This window comes from Carassius carassius, chromosome 29, assembly GCF_963082965.1.
Source record: "Carassius carassius chromosome 29, fCarCar2.1, whole genome shotgun sequence".
Classification (NCBI taxonomy): domain Eukaryota; kingdom Metazoa; phylum Chordata; class Actinopteri; order Cypriniformes; family Cyprinidae; genus Carassius; species Carassius carassius.
The window spans coordinates 14,422,701-14,438,885 of record NC_081783.1 but is presented as its reverse complement, the minus strand read 5'-3'; the positions used below and the strand labels follow the sequence as shown (position 1 = coordinate 14,438,885).

General features: G+C 36.0%; 1 protein-coding gene across 1 annotated transcript in view; it reads left to right on the top strand.

The window, feature by feature from the left end:
• The first annotated feature begins 884 nt into the window (after nucleotides 1-884).
• LOC132109314 (prominin-1-A-like) overlaps nucleotides 885-16,185 on the top strand; it is a 47,095-nt gene continuing 31,794 nt past the window's right edge. Inside the window, exon 1 of the mRNA XM_059515322.1 lies at nucleotides 885-1,383. Coding sequence (XP_059371305.1) covers nucleotides 1,152-1,383 — 232 coding nt within the window. The 5' untranslated portion in view covers nucleotides 885-1,151. The remainder of the gene's footprint in view (nucleotides 1,384-16,185) is intronic.

Here is a 16,185-nt window from a genome sequence, read left to right as displayed (position 1 = left end):
TGAAATGAAAATCCTCCATGTGTGTTGCTTATGCAACAGCATCTCCCACATATTACCCCCTACTGCACCTTATGACTGTGGAGACTGATTTTACCAATATTCCTATAAATAAAAATCTGATTTTAGGGCTTGAACAATATTTTTATCAACCCTGTCAATTTCCATATCATTTTAGAGGTAGCTAATATTTTGCAAGTAGGACTGTGTTTGTTTGACAGGAACTTGTATTCTTCTGATGTTCTAACTTCATAATGGTTTGTCAGTGATGTTCCACCTGTTCAATCCACCAGGTAAACGTTTTTATTTTATAATGAATGGTCAAAGTAATAAAACCTTGTTAATGCGTGTTAATGCTCAAAACCAAAATAGCCTAAGATCTTCTGCAGTAGTAAAGCTAAGTGATGGTTGTCCACAATGCCATTTTGGTTCAGCGGTTTACCAAGGAAAAAATGAGAAACCGTGCATCAAAATATAACACTGCCGTTGTTGTTGTTGTTGGGCATTAGAGCATTTTGATATAAATTCTTTCAAGTAAGATAAATCATCTAAAACCACAACATTTATTAATTTAAAAATTAATATTGTATTATTTTTTCTAATAATTTATTTATTAAATGTATGAAATCCTGTGCCCAAAAGAAAAAAAAAAGTTAAAACTGGGGAATGGTATAAATAGCGATTACACTTACTTTGTTTGAAAAAAAAAAATTTTTTGTTAGCCTATCAAATATTACACTTTTGAACTAAAAATGAAAGGTGTTTAAAAGCAGTCACTTTGTCTAGAAGTGGTAAAGTGCATGTTTGAGGACAGCCTATCTTAAAACACTTCGTCTCTTATCTGTAGCCGACAGGCGGAGCACCGAGCGAAGCTCCGGAGAGGAGACCGTTAACACACGGGGAGGGGATGCGCACGCACACAGCACCTACACCTCAGTGGCTCACGCTAATCTGCCGCGTTATTATCACGGGGCATCTGACTGACCGGCCGCACCGTGAACCTGCAGGAGTCGCTCGCCGCGAGGAGACCATGATCAACATGAATCGCTCTCCGGACAGCAGAACTTGAGAAATCACCGAAACTGTCCCTCATAGTAAACCCAGAATTTCCTCCACTTCTATCACCTGGAATTGCTTCTGCACCAGAACTAACCATGCTGTGGAAAACGGGACTGATTTTTCTGTGCTGGGGCTTGACGTCCGGGGAACTCCAGGACAGACAGTCCGCTACTCCTGCTGCTCCAGCGAGGACAACTTTGGATCTCGGCTCCGTCCCTTCCGGAGTTTACGATACTGTCGCCTATTACGAGCCTGGGGGCATTGGGATTTTATTTAACATGATGCACGCTTTTCTCTATGTGGTTCAACCCAACCCGTTTCCTGAAGGTGAGCTCAGTCTTGTGATGTTCTTGAAATTCTGAGCACCACAAGAAACCTCAAATCTCAGATTTCCCCCCTCTTGAATAATAATTTGAATGGATTTATTTTATATAGGCTACCCCAATTGCAATTTTTTTAACTGCATCTACCATATCATGAGCGGTAGATGCTTCAGGTGTGAGTGGTGCCACCTGTGATGTCTCAGTGGTGGGTAAGAAGGTGTGAGGGGTTGAATACAGTCGGTCTGTTGTATTCTCCACCTCCTCTGTGTTCGTCATTATTTGGTAAATCTTGAGATTAAGATTGTGCCCCTGTGAGTCACTGCCCTAATGAGCTAAAACGCTAATCTGGAATGCCATATGTTGCTGTTCTTGTATTTTCCAGCCTGCCACAGGTGGATATAACCCGGTTCCTGGAGGTATCCCAACTGTACACAACCATTTCAGATTGTGGAGAACTTTAAAGAGCTGAGTTGCATCAAATGTTCGATTAGGTAGACATCCAAAAATGTGTACTATTGGTGGTCCTCTAGGTTCGAGGTATGGAACAGCTGATATTGAGCTGTTGTACTTGTCATCTTATACATTCTGCTATGTATGTACTCTTCAGTTTCCAATGGTTATCCTTCGTTTTTCTGCAGCTTGCTCGTTTCTCATCTAGTGATGATCCCCCTCTAGCAGTAGGTCTAAATCATCCGTGTGTTCATCATCTGAACGTATGCGTCACTGACAGGGTTTTGTTTTGTTTTCTCACTCTTTTTTTTCTCCTTCATGCTCAAATAAAAATAACCACAGCTGTATCCTTTCAACAAATTAATTAGAATGATAAAAGCTCTCTGACAAGGCCTCCAGTATGATAATTCATCCCACTGCGTTTGATTTGCAAGAAAAAGACAGCTGTGACAGACAACTCAGATTCTGCTTGATTTGTTCTCTGGAACTACATATGTTTGTGCCAGTCCTGGAAGTCATTTCATAGCGTGTATTTTTCAGGCTGTTTTCCGCGAACTGCTTTAAGCAGGCTGGTCAGATGTGCTCAAATCCTTTGATCCTTAAATCTGAATGGACTTTGACAAGTGAAAGTAAGGACACTGGTGTGTGTTGAAAACCCGTCTCCTTCAAAAGAAAAGTGTCTTTAAACCTACGAAACTACTCGTAAGATCAAAGCATGCTGGGGGACGCTGGTTCGGTAATAGCCTATTAATTGCTCAGTTTGAAGGTCTCTAGTTTCACAGAAGTATATTGCCAGGAAATATATTAGAGAGCACTTAGGAGCTCTTTTTGTTCTCAGACACTGACCTGGCTGTCCTGACTGCCACCCTTTGTCTCCCTCTGTGTGTATGAAGTGTATGATTTCTGCAACACTAGCATCAACACTAGCAATCTTTGCACAGATTTTTCAAATATTCCTTCGTCTGCCACTGGTTCCACAAACAGATGTTCATTCTCTAAAATCGCACCATTGGTTGAGACAGGATGCTCAAAACTAATGTTTTATATAACCACTGAATGGATTACTTTTAATTGGTTGTATTTGCATAATCAGTAGGGATAGGATATAAGTATTTTTATAACATGCACTACCATTCAAAGTTTTGAGTCAGTAAGTTTAATTTCTTTTTATTTGAATAATTTATTCAACAAGGATGCATTAATTTGATCAAAAGTCATGATAATGTTACAAATCTATTTTAAAATCCATTTTGAATTACCACTTTTAACTTTTTATTAATCCAAGAATCCTGAAAAAATGCATCACTGTTTCCACAAAAATATTAAGCAGTACAACTGTTTTTATTAATTATAATGAGAAATGTTTGAGCGCCAAATCAGCATAGTATGATGATTTCTGATGGGTCATGTGACACTAAAATCTTGAGTAATGGCTGCTGAAAATTCAGCTTTGCCATTACAGGAAACATTACATTTCAAAATATATTGAAGTAGTTTAAGTGAAGTATTTATTTTTAATTAAATATATAGCCTTGGTGAGCAACCTTTGATGGACATTTAGTGTATAAGTAATCAATTATAATTCCTGTTAGAAAGCTATAGTAATATGAACACCCTCACGGTCCATCTCAGAATATACAACAGAACCCAAAACTAGCAATCCAGGTGATGAACTGACTCAGTCCATCTGAGGAAGACATATGCAGTGGAAGCAGTTGCCAGGGCAACATTACTGTATCCTAGTGAGTGTGTTTGAGTTTCTCCCATTGGCCTACATATGTCTGAATGCTGTAGTGTTAAATGAGGTGCGGGTATCCAATGCTTTCTGAGAGAAGTGCAGTGCTTTAGTGAATCTTAACAGATCCTTGTTTAAGCACAGGATAACCAGAACTATTATACATATTTTCATGCCAGTATGTAGGTGAATGTTGAGAGATTTTGAGAGTTGTTATTTAATATTAAATAGTCACTATCATTTAACACCATAAGTCTGGTATCCATGTCTGCCACATTGAATGGGTTCAGATCTGTGCCAGCAGGGCTGCTGAAGGATGGAGCACCAGTGTTGATCGCAGATGGCACCCTGAGTGGCATATCTGTGGCTGCCAGCTTGCTATGCTCCCCTTTGCTCCTCTGCATCTCTAGAGACCGTTACGCCACACTGAGGCTGAAAGGGAATGAGAAATTGCACTTTCTCCTCTCTGTTGCTCTCTTTCCTTACCCCAGTTATCTCACTCTGCTTGACCTCCATTCTTTCTCCTCCTTGACTCCACTAAACAAGCCCTGACTTACATATTCATGTCTAAAACTCCTCAAAGGAGTTCTATTTAAAGACTGGTGCTGTTATTTTTAGAGGTGGCTTAAAAAAAGCAATGAGCAGTCATTACTTATAATTTGTTCATTTCTGATGGGCAACTTGTGACTTGAACATAAATCCATTAGAAGAGAATAGAGGGATATTTTAAAAAATATATTTATTTTATAAACCATATCCTTACATTAAAAATGCACTGTAAAGCAGCTGTGTCCCAGGATATGATTGGTATTTTATGAGCTGCTGTGAAATATCTTGCACATACTGTATTTGAATGCAGCGAGTATTATTGATGTTTGAGGAGGAAGCTGGAGATGTTTGGAGTGTGTTATTTGTCTTGCTGTAGCGCTCACGTGTTCTCATGACTCAAGCATGACTGTGGTGCTCCTGGGTCTGGCACATGTCACTGGATTTCCTGGGGCATCTTCAAGCCAACATGAGGCTCATGAGCTCCAGTAAGCCCAGTGCACAGCTGTCAGCCTTATCAAAATAAGCTGAAATCCTAATATTATTCAAGTAATATTCTTTATAAAAAAAATAAAAAACCTGCCAAGTAAAATATGCATGATAGACTTGTGTTGAGTTTTGGCTGTTTCTTGAAGTGTTGAGGTCTTATCAGTAGCATATTGGATATAAGTCAATTTTAGTGCATTTTTATTGATCGATTGGTTGGTTGCTGTTTTTAAGTATTGCATATTTGTGCACGCTCATTCCAGAGATGGCTTGGAGAGCACAGCTAAACCATATATTGTCACGTCATATGTTTACTGTCATAGCCTGTATTTTTGGATATTTAATAAATAGCCAGATATTTAAATAAATAACAAATTCAATCACCCAAGATTGACAAGATTCAGCTATCTGTGTCAATTTAAGCCTTGAATCACACTGTGACATTCAAATCTGCATTCGTGCTGCCTAGGGATGGGACGATAACCGGTTTTATCGATAACCGTGATAAAATGTGCTGAAGGTTAGTAATATCGTTTAAAAATGAATTATCATTAAAACTGTGTTTGATTATCGCGGTTTTAATAACTCTCTATTAAATCATGTCCAGCCAGCAACAGTCTGACGCAAGCGCAGCGCACAATGTTTTTTTGTTTTTTTTTTCGAGAAGGAATGGCGAGTCAGTGACTTTTCTATGCTTTTCTATGCTTCTACACTTTTCATTGTAAGGAAGGAAATGCCACAGAATTTAATCTTTCTTTAAATTAAGTGCATAGAGTTGCTTGTTTTATTAGTTGTTTGTTGATTATTAAATATAAAACTTGCTGAAATGTTTTCAGTGTGAGCATCAACTATTTTTGAACACTTTAATCTCGTTTCAACAAAACCGTGATAATATTGATAATCGTGATAATTTTAGTCACTATAATCGTGATATTAAATTTTCATACCATCCCATCCCTAGTGCTGCCACTGATCCAGAGAAAGCAGTTGACATATGAAACATCTTTACAAAGTCTTTTGTATTGTTATTTCTGTGTTACAAACATTAAAATAATCACAGAAGTACTGTAATAAAAAGTTTATAGTTCGGATATGAACCCTGCTGTCATCTTTTCGGAAGTGAGGATGCTTCAAATAAAGGTGGTATAAGTTAATGCCAGTAGGTGGAGACAAGTAACTTAAAATGAGATTCGTTCAGAAAATGTTGATTCATTCAGGAATTAAACAAGTTTAGTCTTTATGAGCAAGTCATGAAGTTATGAGTTATGACTCATTTGTTTAACTTTTCTATCAGTTCCTTGAATATAGTTTTATATAAATAGACTGCAGCCTTTTTTCTAGAAACTAGTAAATTACATGTTATTTTGTTTAGTTGTCAGTTTTAGTTTTTTTTTTTCAGAATCATGGTGGAATCATGGTTATATTTGAAAAATAAAATATGAATACAATATAGTTAATATTAATATGAAAAGTAATACTTTTTTCTAAAGACGTTTGGGAATTGTATTTGCTCAAGAATATTTTTAGTTTTAGAATTGTGTATGAATGCATTTTTTGTTCCATGTTTTACTCTTAATATATATATATATATATATATATATATATATATATATATATATATATATATATATATATATATACGGAAGACTTCTATAAGTAATGAACTGTATTTCTGTAATCTGCAAACCAGTAAATCTGTAAAAAAAAAAAAAATTCAGTTAATCTGCGAATGTGGTATTAAAGTTGGATGATGCATTTTATGTAGTTTAAATGCTGATCCTGAGTACCCTGATACACTGCTGCTGATACACTCCTGTCTGGATGTGCTCAAGCACTGCAGGGCTTGTAGCTGCTCTAAATCTTGCCCTCCTGCGCTGTAGACAGACACACACACCCACACACACTCTGTCACCTTTGGTGTGCTTTACCTGAGCTTCTTTGGCAGCTGATTAACAAGACCACTTTAAGAAGATTTCAAGCTGTTTGTGGCCATTGAGCTACATTGACTGTCTGGCTATAGACATATGTAGTGTGTATTCTCCAAGAATGATTAAATAATGATGACCAGGTCATAAATTGTCATATGTTGGCTTCTCAACAGATAAATCATAGCTGTCTTATAGTGACATAACACTAACTACAGAAGCCATACTGAGCGATAGACAAACTTTAAAAAGCCATTATATTTGCCTTGCATTATAATTTGAAGAGAACTGACTTCATACAATATATAAAAATGCCTGTACGACAATTTGGTTAAAAGTAATTGCGAAAATGCTTTATAAAATTATAAATCCTTAATCATGAGAAAAGCTCTAGTAATTGTTTACAGTTGCAGCTTTGTTTGATATTGTGTTATCATTGCAATTAAAGTCATATATTAAGTGCGTCTTTGTGTCAAAATATGTTGTGTTGCTGTATTTGTGTGGCCTATTAGTGTTGTTTGTGTAAGTGTTGATGGTAAGCCTCTCTGGAGAGCTGCAGATTTGCACTGTCATAACTAAAGTTCCTGCTGCTAATGTGACGGTCGCATTTACATTTAAACTCCAGTGAGCGTTTTCCTCCGCTGCCGCATGTTAGCATGGCATTACGGGATGTCAGACAGCAAACCCTTTAGGTGTTCTGTTCTGCAGCGTGGTTAAGAGGAAAGTGGGATTGGTGTAGACTCTGAATGAAATGCTTATATTTAGAAGAGCTACACACACACAGCTACTTTCTCTATCCAGCATGTTGTGTGGGTTGGATTTCTCTCTCTAGAGAGGGAAACAAAGGCCTAAACTGAGATAGAGAGAGAGAGAGCAATGAAAGACTGGCAGTGGTCCTAAGCTATACGGCCCTTGATTATACAACCACTTTTAGTCAAGGCAATGAGGCTATTGAGGCTAGATGAAGTCGTCTTTGGAAAAACTCTGGCCAGTCAAAATTCCATCCAAAAGTTTTTTATCATAATTGGAGATGGATCAAGTTGCATAGGGTTGGTCATTACTATGTATATCACAATTATGTCTTGCAACTTGCTTCCCAGTGTGGTTTTCTAATAGTACTAAATTACATTACAAGAGATAAACATTAGTGTTGTCCTCCTTTACAATTTAATAACCTTTTTTAAATAATAAAGAGCTACGTATAAATACTAATAATAACGCTTTCTGCCACAAGCTGTAGGTTTGGGTCAGATAGAGATTGAATGGCTCCATCCTTCAACAACAGTCGTTTTGCAAAGTGACAGATTTACAAATCATTCTGTGATGAAATGTGCTGTTCAAACTGTTTAGGACAGATTGTAACAGTCAGAAACCCTGTGAAAAATAAAGTTCAACAGCTCTTTCCTCATGTTGGGATTCTCAGAAGCACATGTAGAACAGCAGGTGCCACATACAGACAGAAAGTTTGGATTTCACATATTTTATTTCACCTTTTTTTCAGTTTAGTAGTATCTAATATACTTATTATTAACCTTAGTTATAGCTGTGATTCTGTGGGCCAATTATCTGAAAATTTATTGATTGTTGATGTGTAAATGCAAATTATGTTTTGGGTTTCTGATGCTGTGGAAAAAGTTTTTGAACTTTTTTTTTGTTTTAATAACGAGTCTGATTTGAAAGTTAAAATTTGTTTTCAAAGTACATTAAATTCTTAGTTTTTTCTGACAAGATTTGGTTCCTCATGATGTGACCTCTTTAACCAAACCTGAGGCAACAAATACTCCTTATGAGGTGATGTCTGCAAGTGGCCTTGGATAACTGGCAAACAGAAAGCGAGCATGCTGGGACATTTCCAGGTAACACTAGAATGTCATGGGCATGAGGTCCAGGAGTTGCCGTGCTGTTGAAAGGGTGAGAGGGCATCCTGACTGGGTAAAGAGGAGGAGAGGGTGGCTCTACAAAGAGGTACATCACAGGGCCTTCTGGGAAAAACCAGAGCAGTTTCATATACATTATAAGTGAGAGCTATACTGGTGTACAATAACAAGAAAGAAAAGATCAAATGAGCTAAGGTGATCTAAGAGAGGAGAGATACAAAAATTTTTAGAGATGCTTCCTCTCCTCATTTCTTGTATCAGTCACATAGATTTTGTTTTGCATATTAAAATTTCCTTATTCAGGAAATCTGTTGTACATGGCAGAATCAGGACAAAGTCTTTCCAGAACACATTATTGAAATAGAGTCAAATTCTGATTTTAATTTTATATCTAATGAATCTTTGAGCATTTTCAGGACTCAATGAATAAGGTACGAATTAACAGCATTTATTCTTTTGTAATTTTATTAGTATCTTTACTGTCAGTTTTGATCAGTTTAATGTGTCCTTCCTGAATACAAATATTAATTTATTTAAAAGAGTACACTGACCCCAAACGTTTGAACGGTCAAGCTGTTTACCTCATGGGACAGTTGGCTGCTTCCCAAAATAAAAAATGTACTCTCTTTATAGGCAAAACTTGACCCACACACATAAAATCTGAATCCGTATATTCACACACACATTCATCTCTTCCATTCACTTTGATCTAATTTAGCACTGCTTCAAGCATTCATCCCATGTGGGCTGTAGTTAAGAGTGTGTATTAGAGTATAATGTACAAATACTTACGGATGCGGATGTTTCCTCATTAAAATAGTTTATGGTAGGCATATCTGCTTACCATAAATTCACAGCGCAAGAGGAAGACTGCACGTAATTGCAATATCACGTGACTTGCTAGCATTCCCAGCTGAAATTAGCCTCTTTGCAGCATTTATCTTCTTGAGGCAATTTCAGATATATATGTCAGTAGTATATCACTCTTTTTTAAGTATGTTGATGTTAAAAGTTTACTCGGCGAACATTTGTGGTTCCTGAATATTTATTAGAATCAGTATGCCTGACTAGCATTGTGTGTTCTGTTCTTGCTGTTAGTTTACTGAGTGTTTTTAATTGCAGAAATGTGCAATTAATTCAATCCAAAGATTAGTGAAAACCACTGTGGACACACAAAGACAGACACACATATAGAAACTAATCAGTATTAATCAGTAACACCTTCATGACCCTTATTTATTTTTATATCAGCTTTGCCATGATTAGTAAGCTGATATTAAGCAGGGATTGTGTTTACCTGATTCCGTGTGTTCATAGAGGGAGTGTCTCAATTGCTGTTTTAGCAATTTACCATTTCTGCACTGCAGTATTTTAGATTCAATGGCTATGGGAATACGTTAACTTGTCAAGCCATTTTAGTGTTTAAGACCTAATTATATGATATTGAATGTGGGCAGAACAATCTGATTCCGGAGACCATTCTTTTTTCAAACAATTCAAGCCAATGGAAAACATCACAATCCACTTTAGAATTTTGATATGAAAGGGTGCACAAAAATAATCATATTTGATCACCAGCACATATTCTGCAGCCTACTTCATTAACTTTGAATGTTGACCTAAAAATACTACTAATACATTTTTCAAAAACAGTATGTAAGTAGGCCACAATCTGGTCAGCTGACTCATAAATTAGTTTGTAAGGACATAAACAGTGGGCGAGGAATCTGTATGAGTTTAAGCTTGCATAGTAAAGTTATAGTTTGAGGTTATGATTACATTTGGAATACAATGGAGTATAAATCAGTATAGGCACCATTATGATACTCTTTACTTTTATAAATATTCAGAATGTCATTAAAATCTATAGAAATATGGCAGATGACATTTTGACAGATATATGAGGCTTGTTGGAGAACTAAATCTCCTTGTATATTTAAACAGATGGACCCAAAACGTTGATCTACAGTAGGTGTTATGTACATTGTGTCTGCTTTTTTTCCTCAGTGACCAAGACTGATTTTCAAAACAATAAAAAAAAAAAATCAATAAAGAACAAGAAAGTCACACTGAGTTCAAATCAGTCTCAAGCTCTTCATAGGACCAGGGATGCTGTGTATAGTTCCTTTCGTGAGCAAATGTGTTTCCTTTCCACCCTGTAACCATTGTTCCCACAAGGAAGTGACTGTGGAGAACTATCGCAGAGTTATTGTCACTTAGGTCTCCTGGGGAACTGAAAAAAAAATTCTGTGTAGATGTAAACAAGCAAGATAAATGTTGAGACAAGAAATGGAGCACATACAAGAAAGTTGTTGATTCTATTAACGTCATTCCAGTCATTGCTGTATAGGTTTATTCACTTTTACAGGAACTCTGATTAGGGATGCACTGATATTAAAATTCAGGCTGAAATCAATAATCTAATGTTTTTTTTGTTTTGTTTCAGGTTGGTTGAAATCTGATAAATGGATGATACTAAAATTCTAGATTTTGTCTAAATAAATTCAGAATAAACTACACTGTAAAAATTGTTTTTTGGAAGTGGTAATTAAAACAACGATTGTAGTATGTATGTTTACAAGAAAATACAAAATAACATACAATGTAATTTTTTTTGCTTTCATGTTGCCATTTCTTTGTAATTGTGAAATTTACTATGAATTTCTGAGGGAAAATTGTTTCTACACCAATTTTAAATGAATTTAAAGCAACACTCCACTTTTTTATAATAAAATTGTGTTTTACCGTTTTCTAATCCATTCAACCGCTCTCCGGGTCTGGCGGAAGTACTTTAGCTGTAGTTTAGCATAGATTATTGAATCTGATTAGACCATTAGCATTTCGCTCAAAAATGACCAAAAAGTTTCTATATTTTTCCTATTTAAAACTTGACTCTTCTGTAGTTACATAGTGTACTAAGACATAATAAGTGTAATAATCAAGAAACTTTGCTCCCGTACCATGTGTGCAGCTATAGTCCTCAGTTAGTTTGTGTAGTTGTAGCTATAGCAGAGTTGCTGGGGACTATCACTGTGCCTGCTGCACACATGGTACGGCAGCAAAGTTCCTTGATTATTACGCCGTAATGAGAGTATAGCTCCTAGCTATATCGGCCTACAAAATTGCAATTTTTAATTTTCCGTCGGTCTTAGTACACGATGTAACTACAGAAGAAACTATTTGGTCAATTTTGAGCGAGATGCTAACGGTCTAATCAGATTCAATGATCTATGCAAAGCTAAGCTAAGCTAAAAGTGTTACCGCCAGACCTGGAGATCGGCTGAATGGATTAGAAAATGGTAAAACTCAACTGTTTAACTCTAGGGGAGTTGGAGAATGAGCCTATTTTCAAAAAAGTGTAGTGTTCCTTTAAGCATCACAACAGTTAAATGTACTGTGTGAAAAATTATTAATTTTGCAACAATAACAAAATTATCTGTGCTTTTAGAGAGTAACTTAAGTGAGTAATAGATGGTTGAATATCAGCCAATAAGTAAAAAATTATACAATATTGGCCAGCAACCCACATTGCACACTGATATAACATGCATCCTTTATTCTGATTCTTCTTTTAATTAGTTTTGGCTGTGTGTGTATTTTGAATGTTTGTGAAAGGCTTTATTTTGTTCAAAGAGAACATATTGTTACCTTTTCACTGCAACTGACAAAAGCAGTGATAATGTGAGGATATTCTATATCATGCATATACATTCTTATTTCATATACACACACAAAAACTCACCTTCCATAGCGAGTATCAGAATACAGGGCAACCCAAATTGCTGTTCATAGATTAATCTAAAGGTCCCGCTCTGATGCAGTCTAAGCCTGTAGATGCTGTGAAGAGATAGGTGTGGTTTCCAACTGCAGCTTGAACTCACTCATGCATTTAATGCCGTTTTTATTAATACAGGGCTTGAAAGAGGGAACTGTACTTTTTGTACCATCCCTTCTTTCTTTTTTATATTAGTTTTTTCTCTACCTCTTCCTCGTCCTTTTTCTTCTTAAAGTCTTTCTTCAGGTTCCCCTTTTTGCTTTATGTGTGCTTGAACAGATTGTTATTGTTAATGTTCAGGTACAGATTGTAACCCTCTGGGACTTTAACCAGGCACCAGGGAGCAGATGAGAAGTCATGAACAATGACTTCGTGGCATTAGGCTGGTGAGAAGTGACACGCTCGTTCACTCATGTTAAATAGACAGCAGACGTCTCGAGGGACTCTGAAACCGTGTGAATATTCGAAACGCATCTGATCCTCTTCTCTGTGTGAAAGCTACAAGTGTTAAAAACCTCCAGCTAATGTCACCGAGTTGCAACTGAAGATTTTCAAATAATGGAGACACTAACGGCAGATGTTTATGTGTCACAGCTCAGGCTTGTCATCGCTAGTGTAGGGTTTAGGATTGAGCTTGTTCGTGTGGTGCCATCGGCCAGTCAGCGGAGTCATGATATAAGGTTTCTTTGACTCCAGAGGGATTGACTAAAAAAAACTGTATCTGAAAATAAGTGCAAAGATGGTAGAATTTAAACTGGGTACTTACACCGTTAATAGCATTAGCTATGTTTGACCAAATTAGCAATTTGTGAATTAACCAAATTAGTCCATTTTTTTAATAAACAACTCTTTTGTTTCTAAGTATTTTGTGTAAGCTGCTGTAGTCTCTCTCCACCGTAATATATATGCTGCCTCTACACCGAAGGGCTCAGGTGGAAGCAATTTTTACAGAGCGAGACAGACCATATCAAAATTGGCAAATGAGACAAGACATGTACCTCCATCTCTGCGATTTTGCTTTCACTGCAAGTACCTCAAAGATGAGCTGTCAGCATCCAAAAGAGAGTGTCAGTTGAGTTGTGATGCTAATTGTGGTAATTATATCACCGTGTTAAAAGTAGTTGTTCAGTTTGTCTCTGTACTGTGTAGATAAAATCTAAAAAGATGAATTATAAATGAGTGAATTTGATTGTTGAAAGCAGTTGTCACCTTATACAAGTGGGTAAAGGACATTTAAAAGTTTAAAAGTTTATTTATGTAAATGTGGATATCAAAATGTATGACATTTTATACTCAAACAATTTTCATACAATGGACTACCAGTAAAATTTTGGACCAAAATTTATTCAGACACTTTGAACTCACTATGTTTTGCTCAAGTGTTTTCTTTAATCGTGAATGCATGCTTTTTACACCACAGACTGAATAAAATTGGGCATTGGTAATTGGTTGACCTAAATTGGTATTCTCTAATTGTGTGCTTACATTTAAAAGTTTACAGCTATTCAACCAATTTCATTACATACCTTTCTATCAAAGTTATCTGACATTATCAAGTTCTTTACATATTTTATTACCATTTTCTAAACTGATGGAATAGAATGGACTGTGATAATGTGAAACATGTTGAAGGTGTATATTGTGATCAGTATGTGTACAGAAAAGGATGAAGCTTGAGCAGTATTTTTGCTGTTTGTGACACTGAAATGTTATTTAAAATTAGAATCCTATGACAATTCTGTCTTTGAGACCTAAATCTTACAATCTGACATTATTTAACAAGTAAATTTGTAACAATTGCTGGCATGTGCTACCGTTCAAAAGTTTGGTGTTTGTAAGATTTTTTAAATATTTTTTGAAAGAAGTCTCTTATGCTCACCAAGGCTGTATTTATTAGATAGAAAACAGTAGTATTGTGAAATATTATTATAATTTACAATAGCTGTTTCTATTTTAATATATTTTTAAATGGAATTTATTCCTGTGATGCAAATGTGATTTTTCAACAGTCATTACCGTATTTTTCGGACTATAAGTCGCACTGGACTATAAGTCGTATTTATTTAGACTCAAGAACCAAGAGAAAACATTACTGTCTACAGCCGTGAGAGGGCGCTCTATGTTGCTCAGTGTAGACTACTGGAGCACTGAGCAGCATTGAGCGCCCTCTCACGGCTGTAGATGGTAATGTTTTCTCTTGGTTCATTTCTCTTGGTTCATGTCAAATTAATTTTGATAAATAAGCCAAACTATGAAAAAAAAGTGTGACTTATAGTGCGGAAAATATGGTAATCCATTTTTCAGTGTCACATGATACTACTATTATGATACTATTAATACTATTATCAGAAATGTTGAAAATGAATCTTTTAATAAATTTTGCATGTTGAGCTGAGTCTTTCCTCTGTCATGGTTTAATATCGATCTTACAGCATGTTTAGCCAGTTTCTATGCCTCAGTCTGGTTGCTGAGAACTGATAGCTTTGTTTACAAGAGACGTCTGGGAGCGCTAACTCTCTACGCATCTCCCTGAGGCTTTTGGCAGTAAACGGGATACAAGAGCAAAATGCAGAATGCCCTTGGAAATGTATCTCTCTGATATCCATTTTTTACAGTATAATCCTCTTATTCATGCAGTTCTCTTGGATGTCTGTTAGGGCTGTAAACCATGTAATAATAGTAATGCCTCTCAGAAATCATTTGGGACATTCTTATCGTTGACTTAGTATTAGCTCAGTTTGTTCTAAAATTATTCTTTTACTTCTCCATTTTGTCTTCCACAGGAATAATGTCGTGTGCAATTATAATGAAAATGAGAAATTATTCTGAATATGTAGAAAATATTCAGAGATATTAAAAAACAGTTGTCAGTAGTTTGGTCAGTAAGAGTTTTAAAGAAATTAATGCTTTTATTGAGCATGGACAAATTAAATTGATCATAAGTGACAGTAATGACATGTATAATGTTACAAAATATTTCTGTTCCAAAAAAAAACTGCTATTGAAGGTGATCAGTCATGTAACATGCGGGAACCAATGACATCAAACCTAGTGAAGACACGTCCATTGAGATTAGAGCATGACTGTTTAGACTTATTTACACTTGGCCACTTAATGCAGATTGTAGTCTATTCACACAAACCACTTCAGGAGATGATTTTAGATGCTTTCCAGACACAACTAGACAAGTGTAAACACATCTGATTGTTGGAGCCACATACAATTTACAAGTGATAAGCATCTCTCTTCATCAAGCACCTGCACAAACTGCTACAAATGAAAACTACTGTTCAGCATCACTTCCTGAAGCTCAAAATGTAGTCTTCTTTATTAAAAGTGGTGAACTCTAAATTCTCTCAGCAGTGCTGTTGATGCTTTCTCAGCTTTTGCAGTTTTTGATCCTGAAATCAGCTGATGATAAATAAAACGCAGGGCATGGCTGTTGCTTTCGGTGATGCGAGACACAATTATGAGGCCAAGAGTAAATGGAACAGTTTTAACAAATCAGATAACGGTCTGATCAGAGAAAATAAATAAAGGGACAAGTGTAAATACCATTGGTCCTTTGAGTGCTGATTTGACATGGTATTAAAATTGTATTTTATGGAATGGAATCTGGCATCGCCCACTCTGATTGCTAAAAAGAAGAAACATGACTTGAATGAAAATAAATCAATTATATCCGAAAAAAATTATAATGCCTAGGGGAGGACTATATGACCAAGATCCTATATGACAAATATGAGTAATTTTATTTCACGGTAGCAATATACATCACAATTTAGTTGTTTTTACTTTAATTAAGATCTATATGATATAAAAAAAATTTGATACCATAGAAGTTTTATCATTCTTGTCACCAGTGTCAGTATCACCAAAATAAAGCCTCAAGCTCACTGAAGACAAGTAAACATTCAGCGATTAAATAAGAAAAATAAACTAATTACAATACTGCTGTCACTTTAAGAGCTGTCTTCAAGTAAGAGGGTTTAGTTATTATTTAGCCAACTGC